Source organism: Pocillopora damicornis, chromosome 7 (genome assembly GCF_964200805.1).
Source record: "Pocillopora damicornis chromosome 7, jaPocDami1.2, whole genome shotgun sequence".
NCBI classification, from domain to species: domain Eukaryota; kingdom Metazoa; phylum Cnidaria; class Anthozoa; order Scleractinia; family Pocilloporidae; genus Pocillopora; species Pocillopora damicornis.
The window spans coordinates 20,304,016-20,325,852 of NC_142676.1; the positions used below are offsets into that span (position 1 = coordinate 20,304,016).

The window sequence follows — 21,837 nt, forward strand, 5'->3', positions numbered from 1 at the left end:
ATCATTTTTGCTTAACACGATTAACGCGACTTGCAGGTGAAAAGTAAGGTTTCTGTTAAACATAAAATCAAAGTAAATTAAAATAGTGACTCACTATTTGGCCAGATATTTCTCATGTCTCAATACTTGATAGGTTGCGCTTTATCAACTTAAGGAAAATGAGAATTTTATTTAAGTGCTAAGAGGAAGACGAGTACTAAATCCGGTCATGCATGGCCATCTTGAATGTGAAGCCACTTGCCTGAAAAAAATTATTTTTTAGAAAAGCAAACAGTTTTAAGTTTGGCGGTTGATCGGTGGAGTCTAGGGTTTTTTATCACTTGCAGGCCGATTCTTGGTTATCAAGTTCATCAAAATTGTCCAACTCATAGAGTTTATTTTGCTCGAATTTGCGCTGGACATTGCATCCAGTATTTCTAACAAACGCCGAAATCAATGCAACATTAAGTAAATAAGTTTCTTTTCGTTTTTCATGTTGAGGAAGGCTTTTTCCACAAGCCATACCCAGTAGCTTTGCGCGATCTGTAATGCCAATATTTGATCAGAAAGGTGTCCTTGGTTGAAAATACATGGCAAATTCGGCTTGCAATTTGCTTCACGTCAATCAGTCAATTGATCAAACAATCGATCTATCTATGAATCAATCTACCTGCCATTCACACTTACTTTAGCCGATTCAATTATTAACCGCCTCACAAAGTCAGCTAACAAGTCGCTGTTAGTCTACAGTTCTTTAAGCTATCATATTTATTATTAGCATTTTGCCTCAGTGTAATGAACTGACTATGTTTTGCTTCTGCCTCTGGGTCAACTGTGAGTGACGTTCTCTCGTACAGGTGCAGTCAGTGATATTCACACTGTCGAAATCATCATAAAGCTTTGTTCTTTGTGTTTCTTTTCTGGAAGTTTTCCATTCCTGGATGATCCCTGATGCCACGTACTTCTGTTGTAAGATCGAACAAACGACGTTCCTGTGGCCAGAAAAGGCACATCGAAGCTGCGCTCCTTGCAGAGCAGCTTGTAACCAAGATAACGAAATGTGTTTATCATCTCACGATTCCTATAGGCGTACACGAAAGGGTTAATGGCACTATTGCTGTAGTGACAGAACTTAACAAACTTCAAGAGTCGATCCGTCCCCAGTTGGGAGGGTAGTTTTTGTGGATGGTAGGTTGCTAAGACACTGACAACGAACAGTGGCATCCACGCTATGATGAACAGCAGGGTTATCATGGCAACCGTGACAGATAACCTTATCTCGTTGTTGTAGGCTTTCTTGGGTACACGGTGACGTGATAGCGTACTTATGGGCCTTGATCGCGCATACACGTAGATGGTGATGTACGCGACGAGAATGATTACAAATGGGACGAAAAAGCACGTGGTTGTCATGAGAAGTGTGTACACTTCTGTCCAGCGCTTGAATTGCACCGGTTGCAAGCTCGCCATTATGGCGGCGTACAACCACGGAATTGCTATCATGGCGTAGAACACTTTCATGGGAAGAGTTCTGTGACGTAATGGCCTGACGATTGCGTGACAGCGTTCGATACTGATGGACGTTAGTTGCAAAATGGAAGCGCTCCCGATAAAAATGTCAGACGTGATGTAGAATTGGTATCCTACGTTGGTGTAAGGGCGCTCGGTGTACTGACTCAGAAAGATGTATATCCAGCAGGGGATAGACACGAGACCCACAAGGATATCACTCAACGACAAACTGACGATAAACGTATTGGTCACGGTTCTTAACTTCCGGTTCATTGCAAAAGAAGTCAGGATGAGTCCATTTCCGGTAATGATTGTCACGACGAGTAAGCAGTACAACACAGTTATGAAGGCGAGCTCAGTCAGGTTCATTTTTTCTATCACCGCTGGAGTTGTGTTTGTATTTCCAGTGCCATTGCCGTGATTCTCCATTCTGAAATTTCTCCTGTGGCCGAAAAGCCTTTCTTTTGCTGTTTAAAATAAAAAAGAAGGAAACAAGGCGCGTTATATGAGAGTGTTCAAACTAAAAACATTGAAAAATTACCGTGGTTTTCTTCTACGCATGCACAAGAGCAATTCACAGACAAATTCACGATCATTTGCCGTATACAAATGTTTACAATTTATGGTAAGTTAGTTACACTATTTCACAGTTTTATATTAGTTCTTAACAGTTACCACTTCGGGTTGAATTCGAATCAATTAATAAGATTAGGGCAAAAGCGTGAAAAATAAGCTGTTTAGAATTCTTTCATAATTTCACGTGGTGTTGTTTGTTCTCTCGATCATTCTGTGACAGATGCAAATTGTTGAATCGAATTAAACCATCTCGAAATTTAAGCACCGTTTGAAATCTGTCGATATTTTGGGAGAGAATGGTCAAAGAACACCAATTCAGTTGTCGACGTTGTCTACCAAATAAGAAAACTTAAAGTGTTTGTAACGGTACTAAAATAAACGTCGTGGACGAATCGGTGCCTCAGGTGATGTTTACCACTTTGGTCGTTCTGCGCGCGTTCGTCGCAGTAACTCCAAAAATGCGCCGATCGCTTTGACTCAACTCATTTTGACAGAAGTCTTATGAAAACCGGTTTCTTGCTCCTATGCTAAGTCTCTAGAGAACCGTGCAGAAGTTGCTGGATAAAAAAAGAGGCTACACAAAGACCGCCTAACGGAAAACTATTAACACAAACAACCTCCTACCATAAAAACACAATGCCTTGAGCGCAGACTTTCACGAACGACTTCGTCGGTTCGAGAAGATCAAGAGTTCAATTTTAATAACCGCATCTTGCCACCTTAAAATATTGAGCTGTGACGAAATTCGCCGGCAAATAGCATGCCTTAAGCTGTTTTCTCGTTATTTCGATGTTCGAGGCGTCAAATCTACGAGACAGTCTTGTCTCTAAATCGAACAAATAATGACGTCAAGGAAAGATTTGGAGATAGGGATCAGATTAAACCGCTAACTGGCCAAAATTAAAGACGATTATCGAATTAAAATTAAAACGGCGTAAATTAAGGCCACGACTTACATCTTGATACTGCAGGATTCCAAACAAGCTCGAATCCCGTCCTAAAATGTCGGGTGAGGTCTTTCGCCAAAAACTGTTACCCAAGATTTTTTTATAACTAAGTTACTCTTTGGGAATTAGGAAGGACCACTGCATAAAGACACACAATCTTTGTATCATCTGCACTGTCCGCACTAATTGTTTCTTTGTCACTAAAATCTGCCTTTTTGGCCGGCTTTCAAATTTTATGCTAATGTAATGTTCTTTTCCATCCTTGGCTGGTTTTCTTTTGGCATTTGCCATTCTCTGTCGCGCGTAACCCATCGCGTTTTATTATTGATCCAGAATAAAGACATTTGCATCTAAACAATTGGTTCCCTTGATCAACAAAAGTTTTGAAAGCCATAACTTGTTAAAACAATTATCAAAGACAGCCGTTGGATCTGATCATTATTTTAGGCAAAGAAACCACAAAAGATTCGTTTTTGATGCATTTAATTCACTGTTTGAGGTTAGAACCGAAACAAAAGCGGAGTGGCTAGCACAACTAATGGTAATCTGTTACTGTCATGTTTCTTATTAAAAAAAAAAACGAAACGAATCAAAACAGGCAAACTGTCAGATGTTCGTTAAAAAGAAAAACCAAAATTTTCAAATTTCTTTTTCAGTATGAGTGTTTTTCTTTATGTCATCAGCTACTGTTTATTCGGCTGAGATTCCAGTCGAGCAGAAAAATTTCCCGTTTGAATCGAGGCGGCCCCACAGTCGAAATTTTCAAGTCGACCCTCGAATGCAATCTTTTCGTCGACCCAGTTCTGACTAATTCTAATGAACTTTGATCTCATCACGAACTGAACTGAAGGAATTAGGTTCGGCGAATTTGAATGCACGAAAAGTTCTTCGTTTAAACTTGGTCTTAGCCATTTCACTCCCGAGATCTAATTGGTAATTCTCCCGACTGTCTGTCATACAGTTCTAAGAGAGTTTGGAGAACTTGGTATTGGATCAACTGACAATCCCCTAATATATATTTTTCTTTATTCTCATCACTTGTCTGTTTGTTATGCATTGTTATATTGTAAGAAGAAATTCTGGCTTGGCTACTCATTGGAGTTATTTAAAGCCTTATGTATTTCCAGTTTTCACCCTTTTCACTGAACAGCAGAAGGAGGAGTTCTCCTCCTTAGGTGAAAATTTATCCGTTCTTCAATATGACCGCTAAAAACACCAAATATACTACTCGGGCAAGAAACAACTACTAATATCGACTAAAAATTCTTGTTTTGTAATCGTACAAAGCTACTTTCAGCTTGGTGGTAGATCAGACGAGAAAATCTGATTTTAAAGTTTATTTCGATAAGCACAGGAATTTTTTTGACTCGATATACATACTATACAACAAGCCTCTATTAAATGAAGATCGTCTTTGAAGATGGATAAATTCAGACCGATTTTTTTAAAGATAAATACGAGTTCCATCACTTAAAAACTTCATCGTTCAGTATTTGAATCACAAGTTTTCTTACTCTGATGAGTATTTTTCCCTATGATAAATGAGTTTTATTTCTAATCACATTTTTTAAATTGATTTCAGTCATTTTGGAGAAATGTGCTTTCTTTTATTTGCGTTTAAAGACACGATTCATCCGTTATTTCTTGCAGTGTTTGGTCTATAGCCTGTATTTTCGTGATTTCACCAAAGATTGATTGAAAATAGCAGTTTTTTTTATCATTGCTTGCGTCAAATCTCAAAATTGAGTAATATAAAAATAATGTTCATTTATCTTATAGTCGCCATTTGACAATGAAAAAAATCTGTGAGGTTTTAGATTCGTGAATGAAGTTAAGGTTGTGCTCTTGCACAGTTACCTCCGACGATTGAGAATAACACCAGAACTTTCGGAAAGGCCATCTACCTTAGACTGTCAGCAATGATTTCTCGTGTGAACAATCGGACTTCTTTGCTAGCCATATTAACTGTTTTGTTAGCCTGTTCACAGTAGATCAAGAAATAATATTATAGGAGGATTATCTGGCAAGATTAAAATCCTAAATTTTGCTGGTGAGCAAAGTAACACAGATTCTAGTACCTCATATATTACAACCAGCGAGTAATATTGAAAGACAGTGTATACCTAAGAAAAATTCAATCAATTTGCAATTTAAAACAAGAGTACTTTTCGTCGGAGGAAATTTAGCTGCCTCACCTGGTTGGATCTCTAATGCAGCACCCTTTTCCTTTTCGCCGTTTAATCAAGGACGAAAAGTCTTACTCGTTTTCTCTTCGTTAATAAGTGACTTACCGAGCAGCCCCTCGAAATCTTTCGCTTGATCCAAGTAATTGACTTCCGCAGTTTGGTAAAGACACCGAGAGTAGCACAGGTCAACAACTGATTGAAATGTTCTTGTATCACCAATTTTGTTGACATCAGTAATTCAAAAGAAACTGGTTTCCTAAGTGCCGCAGCTCATTGTGTGCTTGGCTGTTCAACCGCACTGAATAAACAAGTTGGCACAACGCAATATACGAGGGAAACTTTGTTTAAACAAGATTTAGGCGTTAAATTAGTCTTTTGACTGTATAAAAGAAAATAAGCTAAATCTGCTCTTTTGTTCGCATTCTGATCGGCGTCTCTCGAATAGTTTGCCTCTCAGGTTTTATTTACATCTCAATTCAGAACATAAATTTAGCAATCTCTTCGTCATAACGTTCGAAAGATGTTCTCCCCAATGACGTAAAAGAAATTTACGAAAGTGATATCTAAAGCAAGTTATAAAGGTGAATTAAAACCAGCAGCTGACTAAATAAACTTCAGTTGTTTTTTATAAAAATTTCTGCCTCAGTGTGTTTGAATTTCACGTCAAAATATGCCAAGACACGAAATCGTAAACAAAAATTAGTAGAAAAAAGGTTTATGTTGTAGTTTCCGGCGCCCATTAGTTCGAATTTTTTACCATTCTTTGAACACTTTTTGCTCTTTTTTTTTGATAATAAAACAAACACCCGCGGTATATTATTTTGTCTACCGATGTTATGTCGCGGCTGAGGCATGTTTTATTAATTTCTACAAATGTGCGAGTGCGTAACTATGGAACTTTCTGAGGAAAAGCAACCCATTGGATAATAAAGAAAATTAATTATAGACTTATCAGGATTCTACAGACAGTGTTCCCCGTCATGAAGGCACCTGCGAGAAATATCCTGTTGGACTCAGGAATAATAACACCATCCGCGAGAGAAATCGGTTTTCCAAGCGCGAATGTTTAGGTCCAGATCTCTCAGACAGAAACATAACTAGGAAAGCGTCAGCCTAATTCGGCCCGATTGCAACTCACTCTCCAGAGAGCGCATGATCAGTTAATAAGGTTCAAGTAAATATGCCGTCCTGACTACGAGAAGTTTGCATTATCTTTACTAATAAAAATGCACTTAAGGATGAATCGATATAACGATCATCACTCACACAAAATATCGAGTATGCAGCTGGTTGTTGATTGACGTTCAAAGAGTCTTTCAGCAAGATAACTAGTGTCGAAAGTACACCAGATACTCTGGATTAGATCAAGAGAGATGGTAAATTTAGCGCGACAAAGAGAGAATTCTGGGCACCCGAAAGGAATCGAATATCAGGCCTGTGGACGCCGCGCTCCGATGCTCTTCCTCTGAGCCACAGAACTTCTTTGGTGAACGAGACAGTTGTTAAGTTCACATGTGACTTATGTCCTGCCTACCGCTAAGATCATAATTTCTCTAGAATTAGAATTAATCTAGAATTGCTTTGGTTTCATTTTACCTTACTCTGTGATTGGTCCAGAAAACTCGTGTTACACCCCAAACCAATCAGATTCAAAGCCAGTTGTAAACCACCCACGTTTTCCCGCGCTCACGCAGTTTAATTGTTTTGCCTTTTGTTCTCATCGTTCCTTGCGATGTTTCGTTCTCGCTCCGATTGGATATTTTGCTCGCTTTCGTTTTGGATCTAAAGCAATTTATCGAAATGGGCTGTAAATACGGTAAAATAATTTTGCCTGAGGGCTGATATTAAATGCAGCGTAGTTCATATCAGCCCATGTGGGATCATGGGAACGCTTTCTGTATATCGCTTGTAAGGCCTGACATAAGCCCCCACAAACACTTAGGAATCTGAAGAAATCCCAGGTGTACGCCAATGGGATTTCACAGAATGTTATGAAACACTTCCCGGTTATTTTGGATTAGTATTAAGACGTATGAAAATTTGTTTAACCGAACCGCATGTGAAGTAACATCAATAAGATTGGATAAAACTTAATTTCTCTCTTTTTTTTCTCCTGGGATTTTATAGAAGGTTGTGAAACACTTCCCTGTTATTTTGGATCAGCATTAAAACGCATCAAAACCTGTTTAACCGGATGATATACGAAATAACACCAACAAGCTTGGATGAAACTCAATTTCTTTCTTCGTTTTTTCCCGCAGTTAGAAAATGAATGTATCAAGGGGGCACCTTTAATAAGAAGGATCTTTCTAACGAGGACCTTGTTCTCTTGCTGTGAAAAAATTTTCGTGTACCTCAATATCTTCCTGTCGTATGAAGAGGTCTATGAATGCATTTCCAATTTTTCTCAAGAGGTGTTACAATAACTTTTCTCCCTCATCGATTTAAAAGTGCCATCTGAAATTCCATTCTTCTATCCAAAATATCTGTTTCGAATCTGTTTCATCTACAAATCCACATGAATTCACAGTACTTCAAATTGCATTGAAATATACTTATTTTACAGGCATTATTTAAAATCTGGAACAAGGTGGCGATTCTTTCTCGCCACGAAAAACACTTACCTGAAAAATTCCTTTTTCGCTTGTCGAAAAGAAAAGTGCAGGTCGACGTTTTCTTTAACTTTCTATATTCGTGAGGGGAAGTAATACTTCTCAGTCTAAAGAAAAATCAGCCGTAAGAAATTATTAGTTGTCCAATTTTGACGAAGTTTGCCGGGGAAATGATGATAAAAGCAGTTTGGGATGCCATACGCTACCTAGTGTGTATATCAATTTTAAAAACCTATTAAAAGTGTAGCATTCGCCTCCTACTTTTTCGTTACCATAACAATAGATTTAAAAACCAATCGGAAGGAGCTGATTGACAGAAAAATCCATTTGGTAAAAGCTTTTTTATGCTCCCTTGTCAATGTTTAATGCTATAGACTTACAAGTAAATTATTCCTTTTGGAATTTTTAGACAATTTTAATTTTGAAAGATCACCCCGACTTCATGGCAGAGACAGGTAACGCATAGTGTTCATAACAGTACACTATTCTAGGCTTTCCACACGTGATTAATTTAATGAAAAAGAAAACCCTATATGCTAAGCAGTTACTAATGCAAAAAAAAAAAAACCACAATTACAATATAATGGCCCTTTTTAAAAGTGGCGTTTTTTCTTTATCATCTGATTTAATTCCTTAAAAATTAACTGACATGATATGAAGCTGTTATGAATACAAGACTTCAGCTTCGTATTATTTCACTTTAGCCTATAGCCGTTTCCCGCGATTCATTGGCGAAGCGCAACATTGACGAAGAATTTGGTGAGCAGAGAACAAGAACCAGTTGAGGTCTCTTTGACATGCCGTCACATGAGAGATGTTTATGAAAACACCTCACCAGTGAAAGTGACATATTAAATTAGGTGACTGTTATATGGTCTATCGTCGGAATGCAAAATGAAGGTTTGTATCTTCTAAATACCTTGTAAGTTCTTCAAAGAACCCTCAAAGGCTGAATTACGTCACAGAAACAGGAAGGAGGCTTTAAAGAAGATTATCTGTGACCACAAATTTGTAATTTAGCATTATAAAATAGAATTGGAATCCTGTGTAAAGTACTGCAATTAATATAGCAGGCACGGCAGCAAACACTGGGGTTTAAAATTTAGACACCGGCTGCGTTCAAGCAAATTGGCTGATCAGAGAGGCCTCAAAAGAACTTTTTTAGAGAGTACTTAAAGCAAGTTAATTGACGACTTGCAGATAAGCGGAACGTTTGCAGTAAATGGCAAATTCTTGTCGCCTGTGAAAGTATTTAAATTGAATGCTAACAAGAATTTGTAAGACATTGTAATTTTTTCAGCGCTGATTTAAGGATTATAAGAACAGTGAGCAAAAGAAGGGTTTCCTTTTTGCAGTTTCCGTAAACATCATTCTTTACTCACTAAAAATTAAAAAAAAAAACCACTTCTACACAAAACAGTTGCTATCAGCCAGACTCGTACCCAGTCGCTTCCTTTTCGCGAAGTGATTGATGGGGCAGTATCAAGAGAGGGAAGGAAGAAAAGAGCGAAGCCACTTTTTCTCGTTTCTTCCCAAGCACCTTTGCGGACCCCAATCTTCTTCCAGATCCCTCTGCAGATAGAAAATAAAGGTGACGAGTGGGTACGAGTCTCGCTATGAGCTTAAATGGTCCGCTAATACATGGACCAGATCACCTGTCGCGGTGACAAACAAGATGCTAAGTTTTGAGCTCGGTAAAGAAATAAAGGAAAGATATTTTTTGTCTTGTCACGAGCATAGGACAAAGAAAAAAATCTGAGTCCTCATGAGGAATCAAACCTCAGACCTTTGGATTCCGCGCTCCGATGCTCTACCACTGAGCCACAGAGTATTCTATATTTTCCTGTTCCAAGTGAACGGCGGCGAATCATGGAATTATATAATTTGTCTAATCAACTTAAACATTAGGAGAGTGAAATGGTTTCACTCCAATTTGTTGTAGCTAATGTCAGTAATTAAAATCAGGTTATTTTGTCATGGATCTTCGCCGTTTTTTGACAACGGAGAGCTACTACCTGAGGTGACAATCAATCAATTCTTTTAAAAGCAAGAACGTATCACTCACAAACACTGTACACTGAGACAACAAAAAAAGTTAGGTGCACTGCATGACGCTAGTGAAAATATGGGAAATAGTGCCCATAAACGATACAAAGAGAGTTGTGTTGCAAAAAAACTAAAGTCGTCAGAGAATTGATGTTAAAAATTAAAACTCTCTGATGTACAAAAACACGTCGGAATTGGACTGAAAGTAAACTGAAACGATTTTTAGGGAAAGAGTTTAGAGTTGCAACTAGGAATTCACTGCAGAAAGTATTTAAGAGAGGATGTCAGCATCCATCGAACAAATTTGAAATATTGTGGCAAGTCGCCCAAAATTCGTTTTCTCTCCTACTCTCATATTTTGTAGCCCAATATGTTCTAATAATTGTGGTGTAGTTTTTTTGCGAAAATATATTTCAGTTTTCGAGAAATGACTTGTTTCGTTCGACGGCTCAAATATGCAAATTTTAACCGTGAATATTACCCGAGTTGTGTGACCTCATGTAACGAATGTACTAGACCTACGGTATTTCTGTGAACATAATCCTTTGTTTTATCATCTAAACTTAATCCCCTGTCGTTATTGAAGCTACCAAAGAAATGTTTATTTTTTGGTGAATATTTTTGTCCGACATACTTTTCCTATGTCGAAAAGTAGCATCAAAACAAAGACAGTTTTAACAATGACCGATATGACATAATCTACTGAGCTTCAAGCTTTTAACATACCAAAGGATGGTTATAAAGTTACTATAAAAATTTCTTTGTGTATTTGCGTTGGTCTATCTTGAGACGAACTCAAAGTCCGGTAAAATTTACTTAATAGCGACTATGAAATGTACGTGGTGCGCCTACTTGTCGCCACCGTTAATTGGCATAAATCATTACAATTTGTACAAAAGTCTAACATAACACTCTTAACTTGTTTATTTATGATTTTATTAGCCGTTTCGATTATTATATTACGCTAGGGTATTACTTTTTGAAAGGAGCTCAGGTTTTGCGTTGTGTTTTCCCCTCCCTCATTTATATCATAAGCCAGTCACGCAATAGTTGATACCGACACAAGCGAATATTTACCATTTTTGTTTACGTTGAATTGAAAATATTAAAATATGTGCTTTCTTCACTAATCGTTGTTTCAGCAGCAGCGAAGCGGTTAAAAGCGGGTTGTAGCTTCAACGCTACTGACATTTTTAGTATTCAGACAGGCGAGCAAAGCGTGATGCTCTGGGAATAAAAACTTTTAGGGGCCTTTTACATGATATCCGAATGAGTTTTGTACAAGAACGAGTTCATACCGGTTGCCACATAATAACCAGCGTAAAATTTCTTTGAAATGAGTCATTTCTGACTGAGTTTATTGGGGTTTTCATTACAGAACGAAACACTCATTCTGGACGACCTTTTCTACCTGTAAAATGTAAACGCGGCACGGCTCTCATATTTGTATGAATCCTCTGAGGGAGCGAGGGAAATTCTGATGTGATTTTGGCGAAGAGAAACATGTTTTGTCAGCGTCTAGTCGCTAGTGCGGAAGGACCCTTTACCACCGTGTGCATAATTACGCGTCCCCCCAGACGGCGGAGAGCCAACAAAGTGTTCAGACATTACTTCAGAAAATTCCGCCTCTGACTGAATTTTTGGTAGCCTATTGACCAATTCCCAATCGAAACTTAACTCTGACGTCACGCGTAATTTTGCTCACGGTGGTAAGTAGCCTACTTACCGAAGCCAGATTGTGTGACTTTTCCAGACATCTTGATTATTATCGCTTGCTAATTCCCCTATCAGCTTTTGGAATCGACTTAACCCTACCTTCACCATGGCCGGACATTTCTTTGGGCACTTTTGGAACCACGATTCCACCCGACACCGAGATTTGATCAGTGAGTGGGGCAATTTATAAAATCATCGACATCTTTTGGCGTCTCTAAGATACCGGCACGTGACAAAACAAGATCCACTTCATTTTCTGGATCTGAAAACTTGCAACTCCGCAAGTGACATGAAATGTCTTTTTAACAATCACGCAAGGGAACGACTTGGTCTTCTCGATAACTAAACCCACAAGTTCCACCAGCGAACGATTTAACTAAATAGCAAATCTCCATGTTAGCATGTAAGATGAGACGCTTATAAAAACAGATCAGTTAGCTAAATCAGTATGTAGCTTGTCAATCAAATTGACCATTGTAACCATACTTTGACTTCAGCCGGCAAAGGAATCATCGATAGATCTGGACATTTTAGTTTTCTGAATGCAGTAATTCCTGAAAGGTTTTTCTAAATTTCATGCAAACAGGAAAAAAAACCCATCTCTTGGTATTTCGGAGGTTGATTAATCTTTGAATTTCTGTGTCACGCTTGTCACGCAACTGATATAAGTTAGAGAAGATATATAAACTGGAACTCAAATCTGGCTAGAATGTGGTAGAGCATAATTAACGTGATCATCGAAACAGCTAATAAAATCATAAATAAACAAGATAAGAGTGTTATGTTAGATTTTTTTGCAAATTGTAGTGATTTATGCCAGTTAACGGTGGCGACAAGTAGGCACACCATGTACATTTCATAGTTGCTATCAAGTAAATTTTACCGGACTTTGAGTTCGTCTCAAGATAGACCAACGCAAATACACAAAGAAATTTTTATAGTAACTTTATAACCATCCTTTGGTCTGTTAAAAGCTTGAAGCTCAGTAGATTGTGTCATATCGGTCATTGTTAAAACTGTCTTTGTTTTGATGCTACTTTTCGACATAGGAAAAGTATGTCGGACAAAAATATTCACCAAAAAATAAATATTTCTTTGGTAGCTTCAATAACGACAGGGGATTAAGTTTAGATGATAAAACAAAGGATTATGTTCACAGAAATACCGTAGGTCTAGTACATTCGATACATGAGGTCACATCACTCGGGTAATAATCACGGTGGAAATTTGCATATTTGAGCGATCGAACGAAAAAAATTATTTTCTCGAAAACTAAAATATATTTTTACAAAAAAACTACACCACAATTATTAGAACATATTGGGCTACAAAATATAAAAGTAGGAGGGAAAACAAATTTGGGTGACTTGCCGCTGTTTGTTTGATGCATGCTGACATTAGCTGTTAAGTTTATCGACACTTAAGAAAAAACGTTTTAATTTACAGTGAGACGGAGGTTTTTCTCTTCTATTCCGACACAATGTATCTAAGGCCTGCATGAAAGTGAACAAAATCAGAGTTCTGAATGCAGCTGCCACGAACGGCTTGTCTCGTCAGCGACTAGAAATGAAAACTGATGATATGGTCACGAGTTTTTCAAAATGTTTCCCTCGCACAGGTCAAACCTATTAAACCTCTCTATCAGTCAATCAGGCACTTCCCTTGAAGAGATTTCAGATTCAGTTCGGACTCAGATTACAAAGAAACTGTGAGTAATCGAACAATAAACTTTGAGCCATCACCCAGTTAAATCTTCACAAGCCCATGTCTCACGGTTGCTTAGCAACGTCTCTGACCAACATGGCGAGCTCGCAGTAATTAGCAGTTGTCCTAAAATAATTTTTTAACTCGCTTTAGTACACACAAGCGAAAAACTGCAGAAGGTTCTATCTATGTGTTATACAGGCTCTTTACAATTTTGCAAAACTAAAATTCGATCCAAGCAAATACAAGCTTGGTCAACTCATTCACATGCTAATATTTCTCTCCTTCCTGGGTGATCCTTGTCGAAGGATCAGTTAGAGTGCTCTGTGGGGCTGGCCATCCTGCGCATGTGTATCACAATCACGGCGGTAACTGCGACAAGCAAAGCAACGGCGACGAAACCGGTGACCGCCAGTGCGATTGTCATGTAATCAGTGGAATCATCTTTGGTGGTCGTATCAGCAGAAGCATCTACAAGAGAGACAGGTTTTTAAGTAGATATCCGCGCATAAGAAAAAGTTTTTTTGTTAACAGTTATTCAGAAAGATTCTAAATTAGAAGGATATGATGCTGACTGTTCTTCAGTTTGTTCTCATTTATAACACGTAGCTGAACGTTTGTGAGCGACTAGAACTACTACGACGAAGGAAACGTCTCCGCGCATCCTAGCGCGCTTCCTCTTGACAGTCAAAGGTAGAGGAACGACTGGGGACGAGTGGATGATGGAGGGAATTAGGGGCAAAGGTCGTGGAGTGAAGGACCAAGAGCGATGAGGGAGGGACGTGATGTAAGGGGAAAATATGGGGGTGAGGGGTTAGTGGAAGAGGAATTAGGAAGGGAATTAGAGGTGAAAGGTAAGAGTTCAAACCGGAGAAGAGAGAAGTTTGTATAAGGGAAGTTATGAAGGGGTCAAGGATGGAGAAATTTTGGATGCTCACTGATCTCAGAAAAAAGATATGTACCCCGTTATTCAAAAGTAAATATTTCTAATATTAATGAAGAAAAACTGAAAACCTTTGCCTTCCTCTTCAATCTGCCATGGGCCAATCCTGAGATGATGAGGCATGGATCCTTTGTCGTAATTTTCATCTTCAATTGATCTTCTCTTTCTCCCCGATTTGTCATCGCATGCTGCGCATTTATCGAAGCATCTTGAATTCTGGACTCCAGCCAAGCAGACAAATACGTCACATTGCACGAAAACGACGTCACTAACTTTGAAACGAAACACTGCGAATTCAAACTTTTGGAGCGAAGATTTTTGGCAGGAATGTGCTGTACGATTGTCGGAGTCAGTATCTGGACATCTGTATCAAGGTATAAAAAAAAAACTGTGAATAAAATATCCACAACAAAGAGCCTTTGAGAGACGCTGCCTCTTTTGGTTTTTAAAAGTCCTTATCTGAATACTCTCCACCAAATGGTATAAAATGTTGATTTTAAACCTATTTCCAATTTTCTCTTGAGATTCCTAGTAGCAGTGACCCGGATAATATTTCTCAGTAAAAAGCGTGCAAATCACAGTTTTATCCCCTCTTTTCCACCCCAGGCCTTCGGGTATTTATGTAGCATCAGGGCCGCCCCCACATCACCCTATAATTTTCCGAACGCTCTTCCTCCCATTTACAGCTCTTTTCCACCAGAGGCGTTCGGGTATTTATGTAGCATTAGGGCTGCCCCCACATCACCCTATAATCTTCCGAACGCTCTTCCTCTCATTTACAGCTATCTATGCTTCTTGTTGTGCTAAAATGACAAGTCATTACTTATCTCACGGGGGGGAGGTGTGGAGGAGTTTGGCAGGATCGCCTACACAATATATAGGGAGTAGGGACATAGTAAATTGACTTTCAATCAACTGCCAATGTGGGGGTGGGGGAGGGGGAATATTACAGAGCCTTATGATTAGATTAGATACATTGTAATCATGACACACTGGTCTCTAATATTCTTACCCGTCTAGGACAAATTGACGCTGATTCACATCCGTTGGAACTGACGAGGCTGTCGCCCAACATCTCTCCAACAGAAGCAGCAGATCTTTGTCAGCTGAAAGAACCTCCACCTCTATGTACAACATGCTTCCAATCGCCAACGGCCCGGCGTTCGATACGAGTTTTTCAGAATGATCACTGTCACGGAATGCCCTCATTTTAAAATCCAATCTTCCGTACTCTGGAATCAAATAAATCAGAGTAACCGATTTCCAAACTATTTTGTGTTTTCCAAAATAGCATTTTCTGTTAAAAACGGAACTTCAAGGGATATTTTCCATATCGATTCCGCAAGATATCGTGCTTTTTCCCCGTCAAGTGCTAACTTTTTTAAAACTGACAGAACTATGCGTTTCTATCGTGACATTTCGCACGCCAGAGATGCAGAACATACAAATTGGGCTGTGAACTTTCGTTAACACTGTTGATTCAGGAACCGAACGCAAGTCTAAAGAAGGTGTTGATTTCTTTCGTTTGCGTTGCCTTTGTACGTTTCATTAGTGAAGCAAACAAGTGCGAAAAAATGAAATTACACATTTATGCATTTGTTTTGCTATTATCCAAGCCTTACCCTTTGTGCCCTGAAAAGCTCAAAGGAAAAAAAAACAAACAAACGAAAAGAATATCTTACGTGACGTTCGTGTCGCGAACGAAAATAACAATTTTTAACATACAAGTCAATAGGCCATTTTGAATTGTCTGAAACCATCTATGACCAACAAAGCTTAAAAGTAAAACTAATACCTTTGCTTGTAGTTGGTAGTTTGAAATTATTAATTGTCTCGATGTCGGCTTTTAGAGTTGCGTTCCTCTCATAGATACAGGTAGCGTCAAATGATATGTCGTGGGTGAAAGTGATCTTGACTCCTTGCGCGTTTCTTCCCGCTTCACCGTGCACCGTGTTCTGGTAATGCAGATAATTGCCGCGTTGTGATACCCTCATTCCGCATGCGCCAGTTTTTAAATGAAGAGAGACGTCCTCGTCAGGATTGATAGCATGCGTGCACTCATCAGTCCGCTGGTTTATGTACAGCTCGTGTAAATCTGACCCCAGAGTATGTTTAGAAATGGTGACGTTCATCCAAAACGCGTCACAGGAAACGTTAAAAGCTAAAATGAATAAATGAAATATTAGATAAAAATATGAAAAAAGCATTTTCGTCAGATCGTAATAAAGCCCTACAGAAAGGACAGCGACAGGTATTAAAAAGTGTGACGATTATTATAAATAACGACAGAACACGCACATACTGCTTAAAAATTGGAACAGAAAGGGCACATTTTATCATCATATTAGGAGGAATGAAAACATAAAATAATCTTTTTCCTTCCGCATTTAATGTTACCTGGAGTTCCATAAACTGCAACTCTGAGACACGTCGATGATCCATTTACTTGTGTTGGCTGGAATCGCACGCCGGATACTGCTCTTGTTTCCACCAACTGATTTTGAATAGTATCATTCGCGTCGGCGGAATTAGTAACGAATTCCTATCGCAAAGAAAGTAAACCAAATAAACGTTAACCACTGACCGTGAATAACTCGTAAAATGTGAAAATATAAGACAGCGCAAGAGGTATAAGTCAAAGCGATTTTCTTTTTACCCGTACTTATCTTAAAGAAGCATCAAACTATTGGACTACTGACAGACCCACCCAAGAAGTTGAGCTCAGAGTAATTGCTTTCATAGGGGTGGGGGATCTCCCTAAAAGAGCGGAAAAAAACTGAGATTTTTGATAGAGTGTAGATAAATATGTTGTAATAAACCCTATGTTAGCTTGTATGTTCTGTTTTCCCAATTGATGACTCAAGGGAATTCCACCTTTTTTATCTTTTTGCAAATTATGCTTCATATGCACGTGAATAGAACAAAATTTGAAATAAAGAGTTCTCCAAATATTATCACATGACCCGCATTGAGAAAAAAAAACCGACCCGCTAAAAAGGTCAAGAGGCGCTTGTGATGGAGAGAAAATGACCATTGTTAATGATTGACATAATCACATGACAAGGTACTCTCGTACCCAGACCTTCCACAGCGAAGCGGTTGTACATTTCAGTTACAGTTACATGGTAGGATCTGGGTACGAGATTAATGACAAGGGTATGCGTGGAGTATATTAACCTGTGTGGGAACCGACCAAACGTTTTCTTTGCTGGAGAACGCCAGTTTATATTTACTAGGATAAGAGTTGACAGTGCCATCGGCATAGCCTTGTATTTTAACACCGCATACGTCATAGAGGTGGCCGAGGTTTACATCAAGGTACTGGTTAGGAGGAATCTCGTCTGTGCACCAGGCCCCGTCGTTATCTATGACGGCGTCACTTGGTGGGTAATTTGTTTTAGTTGACGAGGCTGTGTAGGTGACGTTAGTGATCATATTCTCAAAGCAGTCCGCTATAATGAGAAATGAAAAAAAAAGATTTTTAGGAAAGACGGAACACATTTTGAATGCGTCTTGAAACTAAACATAAAAAAACTACAACGACGAATCTGAAAGGATAACGTTATTGAGAGCCAATGAGAACCGTTATAGCAAAAAAAAAACAAACAAAGAAACAAACATGTGTTCTGTGTTTTCTTTAAGATCGAAAGTAATTTTTTAGGAAATGCAAAAATTAGAATTTGATGAAGTCAGCCGTTTAAGGAAACGATTTTCAAATTGAATACTTCATCCTTTTACCTTTTACAAGAATTTCCTTTTGTGAAAGAATCACCATCATCGTTGTCCATAACAGTGTTGCCATGACTGTGGTGGTAAGACTTGTGCTTTGAGGCACAGGAGGTTCCTTGATCTACTGGCTTATCACCCGGTCTGTAATTTGAAGGAAAACGGTTTAGTTGCAACGATGAGAAAGGTGAAAACAAAAATCCAAACAAAGTATTCTGTGTTCTTGGTAAAGTCAAGAGAATATCAACAGGTAAAGTTCCTGCAGAGAATCTTTTGCTCTTGATTTGTTATCACTCTTAGAGCATTTTTCATACGAGTGTCGAAAAACAAAAATCTAACGTCATCACAACTAACCAATCGGAACTAAGGACAACAAAATCATCAGCCAATGAGAACTCAGTAAAAGAAACCACTTGCTCAAAGGGCGGGAAAACGCGGGTGACCAAGTTTTAGTTTTGCAGTTGATTGGTTGAGATGGTGGTGCCAGTTTTCTTAACCAATTAAAGAGTGAGTTAAAGCAAAATCAAAGCAACCCAGGATCACTTTCAACTCTCAATTGAAAACTGCTCTGTCTAAAAAAACTGTTTTAACAAACATTCAGGGATACTTCTTATCATGTTCTATTTTCAATTATGTGACATTATGATCTTCGAAGTTAAATACTCCAATTTGAATCAAGCAAACAAAAATTTTGGCTGATGTTTGTGAGACTCAAGTTCAATTCTATACTCAATTTCCTCAGGTCATTCACTTTTCATATTTCCCAAAATCCATGCAACCAATCTTTTTTGTTGGAAAAGGGTAAGAAGAATATTTTAGGATTAAACGGGCCAAGTACTGCAAAGCAAAGGTTGAAGTTTGAAGGTTGCATTTTCGAATCATCAACTCTGTTTTGGAGACTTTTGAGGTGACAGTTGGGACATTAGTTTGCCATCTTTTGGACCGAAAGCAATTCATGACTAGTTTAATTTCAGAATTCTAAATAAGTGTAATTTTATTATGAAAAATCTACATTTTTAAAATGCAATTTAAGAACTTTGTTTTAAATAGTCGTTTCTGAATGTCTCTTTGCTTAAAAATTGGCAAGTTTTATAACCACAGCTGACAATTTTTACTTCGTTTTCATTTTCTGACTAACTGCGTCGTTAATTTTGAGTTATTAAAGCAGCTTTTGTTTTGAATATTTTCACAGCAGGACATCGGTTCGACCTTGCTGATTCGGAAAATAAAAAACGAGAGACAAAACACATTTCCCAACAAATATGTTTGCCGACTTCATGAGTGTTCCAAAGTTGAGGTAAAATATTCCTATCCAATTCCATTTGTAACGGAAAGGTTTTTCGGCGAACTGTGTATAATTTAATCATAATTATCTGACGATAGGATTTTGAAAAATGTAACAATCTTTAGACATGTCTGCCAGCCTTAGCTCCAGTGTCTCATTTTCGGTGCCGATCAGAAAGTCTACGTAGCGAGTTAACATTACAAAAAACCGCTGATCTCGTTCGTTGACACAAATTCATTTGAAAACTGGGATGTACGCGAAGATGATCATTTCGTGATGAAGTTTTGTTCATAACTTCGACTTCGAACGGGTGTCTGAAAACGGACGCATGCGGTGTATTCCAAATTTAAATGTTTTTGTAATTATGTTAACGATTAGAAATTCATTAGCTTTTACTTCTTCTACGAATACCAGATTCATATAAGTTAGATGTTTAAAGATGATTACCGCACTCAACACTATCTGTCCATCTCAATTCCTTAACTCTCGGAATAAATTAGAGAAAATTTTAAGTGGTTTGTGGTGATAATTGCAGCAACGAAGTGTTGAAACCAACTTCTGTCAAATTTGTTCCACTTTGTTCTCAAAATTATGGTACTAATTCAAACGATAAGTTCAATATTTCACGAAACGTCGATTACAGAAGTCAAAATACAACATTTTACTCAGTCGGGTACGAAGTCAGTGCCTTGTTACTCACCATTTGTCGCTTTAATGACTCGGAAAGATCAGTCTAAAAAACTTTCAATGGGTTTTATCTGGTCTAAAAACGTGATCTTAATCAAAACCTCTACGGTTCGTGTCGTCTCTTTATTAAAGAAGAATGTTCATATTAAGGGAACATTTGATTCATAGAAATATGTTTAGTCAATAATTAGAGACATCATGATTCAGTTGAAATAGGAAACAAATCACTGAACTGAAAACCAACTTGATCGAAAGTCAGAGCACAATTGTAGAGTCTTAGATGCTTATGGCTTTTCAATGTTTCCTAATATAAACTACTCAGACATCAGCTGGGTTCATTTCTGAATTCAAAGTAGAGTTTGAAGCTTATGGTATCAATTTGTATGCGTCGAAACAATTCAATTTCCTCACTGAGGTGGATATTAATGATCGCACCGGGTATGCGAATATTTATCCCAAGAAAAGAGAATCTTTCATTTGTTTCAAATGGCCTCCCTCTTACCTTTCGTTAACAGTGCCAGTTTTTTCAGTAATCAAATGTAACGTGTAACCTTTTTCAACCAATTTGGTTCTCACATTGCCATATATTCCAATGTTGCAGTTGCTGTGTTTGTTTGCGTCTCAATGCGACAGAACACCCTACGGTCGATTTGCTTCAGTGCATTGATTAACATTGCAAAAAACGAGACAAAAATTCTTTGTTAGATGCGGAGTTTTCTTGTGTAACTGTTCAGCGTGATTCCAGCTGACCCCCATTATGTAAAAATCCGTTCTATAAACTTTAAGATTTTGCATGCAAAAGAACTATTATTCAGTTCGTAACTACAACCTAGCTCTTTTTCATTCACTGGCCATTCAGAGACAAGAAATAAATTTTAATAAGGAAGGGAAATAAAATGAATCTTGTCACGGAAGACAATCAAAACCAAGAAATTCTGGGCAACAATAAGCAAAGATTTCCTCGAAGTTTCTCATAACAGTAAGTACTGTCAATGTCATCATGTTGTTTTAGGCGACACAAAAATTCCTGACTGGAATTCTTATGCATACATGAGTGTTAGCATCGATCAAAATAGCCTGAGGAGGATTTTATTTTAGTAATTTAAACCCTTTCTTGGGTGGCTATTTGCATACCCTCGAGCTTATATGCGCGAAAGAGGTTATTTAAAAAGTGCACATGTGTATACTATTCATTCCATAGCGTAGAAACAATTTTGATGTGTAGTCCGTTGCGTGATTCCCTTCCTAGACTTCATGTGGCCCCAGGAATATTCTTTCTCCGTTTTCTATATGATAGGCTCGATTTCCGCTTCCACTGTTTTCTCGAGTCCAGTCTTCGATGTTCACGAGGTGTGACTTTGGGGGGAGAGATGAAAACGGCGACTGAATAAAGCCGCTCCAAAACTGATTTTAAGACCAAATTTCCCGGCCCCCATACTAGAATAAGAGCCTTTCTAAATTTATTTAGTCGCCGCATTTTTCTTAAAATAAATTGGCTCATGGAACGTTCGGTTCTGACCCGTGCTTTGGGTTCTATTCAATGAATCTTAATGAGAAAATTTCTTTTTTTTCGCCATGAAAAATTCAGCCTTGATTTCTCAATTTTCCCTATAATAAATCTCTTTTAATTTTCTCTTTTCTCAGCCATCCTTGTTGTTATGTTCTTCTTTGTTTGTTATTATATGACAAACTTGTTTTTTCACTTTAGCCGAACTCACGTAAAGGGCGTTTTTCACGTCGGAAAAATGTGTCACATTTGCCCTGTTGACGCAAATTCGGATCAAAATTGAGCAAAATATACATTCTTGAAAAGATATATCAGTATCAGTTTTTGTCTCCAAATATAGGTTTTTTTTTAAACTTTGGTCTCAGTTGTAAAGCCTGTCTTGTCATAATACCCCAGGTTAACAGGTTTTAT

The 21,837-nt window shown here is 38.1% G+C and overlaps 2 protein-coding genes across 6 annotated transcripts; both read right to left on the reverse strand.

The window, feature by feature from the left end:
• Positions 1-153: 153 nt before the first annotated feature.
• Positions 154-8,025, reverse strand: LOC113670562 (histamine H2 receptor). Of its 5 annotated transcripts, none has more exons than XM_089213527.1 (2): positions 7,825-8,025; positions 154-1,958 (listed from the first exon to the last, which is right to left on the reverse strand). In XM_089213527.1, the coding sequence occupies exon 2, from the start codon at positions 1,918-1,920 to the stop codon at positions 853-855; it is 1,068 nt and encodes a 355-aa protein (XP_089069653.1). In that variant the 5' UTR covers positions 1,921-1,958; positions 7,825-8,025; the 3' UTR covers positions 154-852. The 5 variants fall into 5 exon arrangements, with proteins under 5 accessions (XP_089069653.1, XP_089069655.1, XP_089069657.1 ...); XM_089213529.1 differs by lacking the exon at positions 7,825-8,025 and adding an exon at positions 5,306-5,396; XM_089213531.1 differs by lacking the exon at positions 7,825-8,025 and adding an exon at positions 5,210-5,394.
• A 4,481-nt stretch (positions 8,026-12,506) lies between these two features.
• Positions 12,507-20,591, reverse strand: LOC113670579 (ZP domain-containing protein). The gene is made up of 8 exons (XM_027186744.2): positions 20,422-20,591; positions 17,960-18,091; positions 17,399-17,673; positions 16,619-16,763; positions 16,017-16,382; positions 15,234-15,453; positions 14,293-14,585; positions 12,507-13,749 (listed from the first exon to the last, which is right to left on the reverse strand). Exons 2-8 carry the CDS (start codon positions 18,021-18,023, stop codon positions 13,589-13,591), a joined length of 1,524 nt encoding a protein of 507 aa, XP_027042545.2. The 5' UTR covers positions 18,024-18,091; positions 20,422-20,591; the 3' UTR covers positions 12,507-13,588.
• Between the last annotated feature and the right edge of the window lie 1,246 nt (positions 20,592-21,837).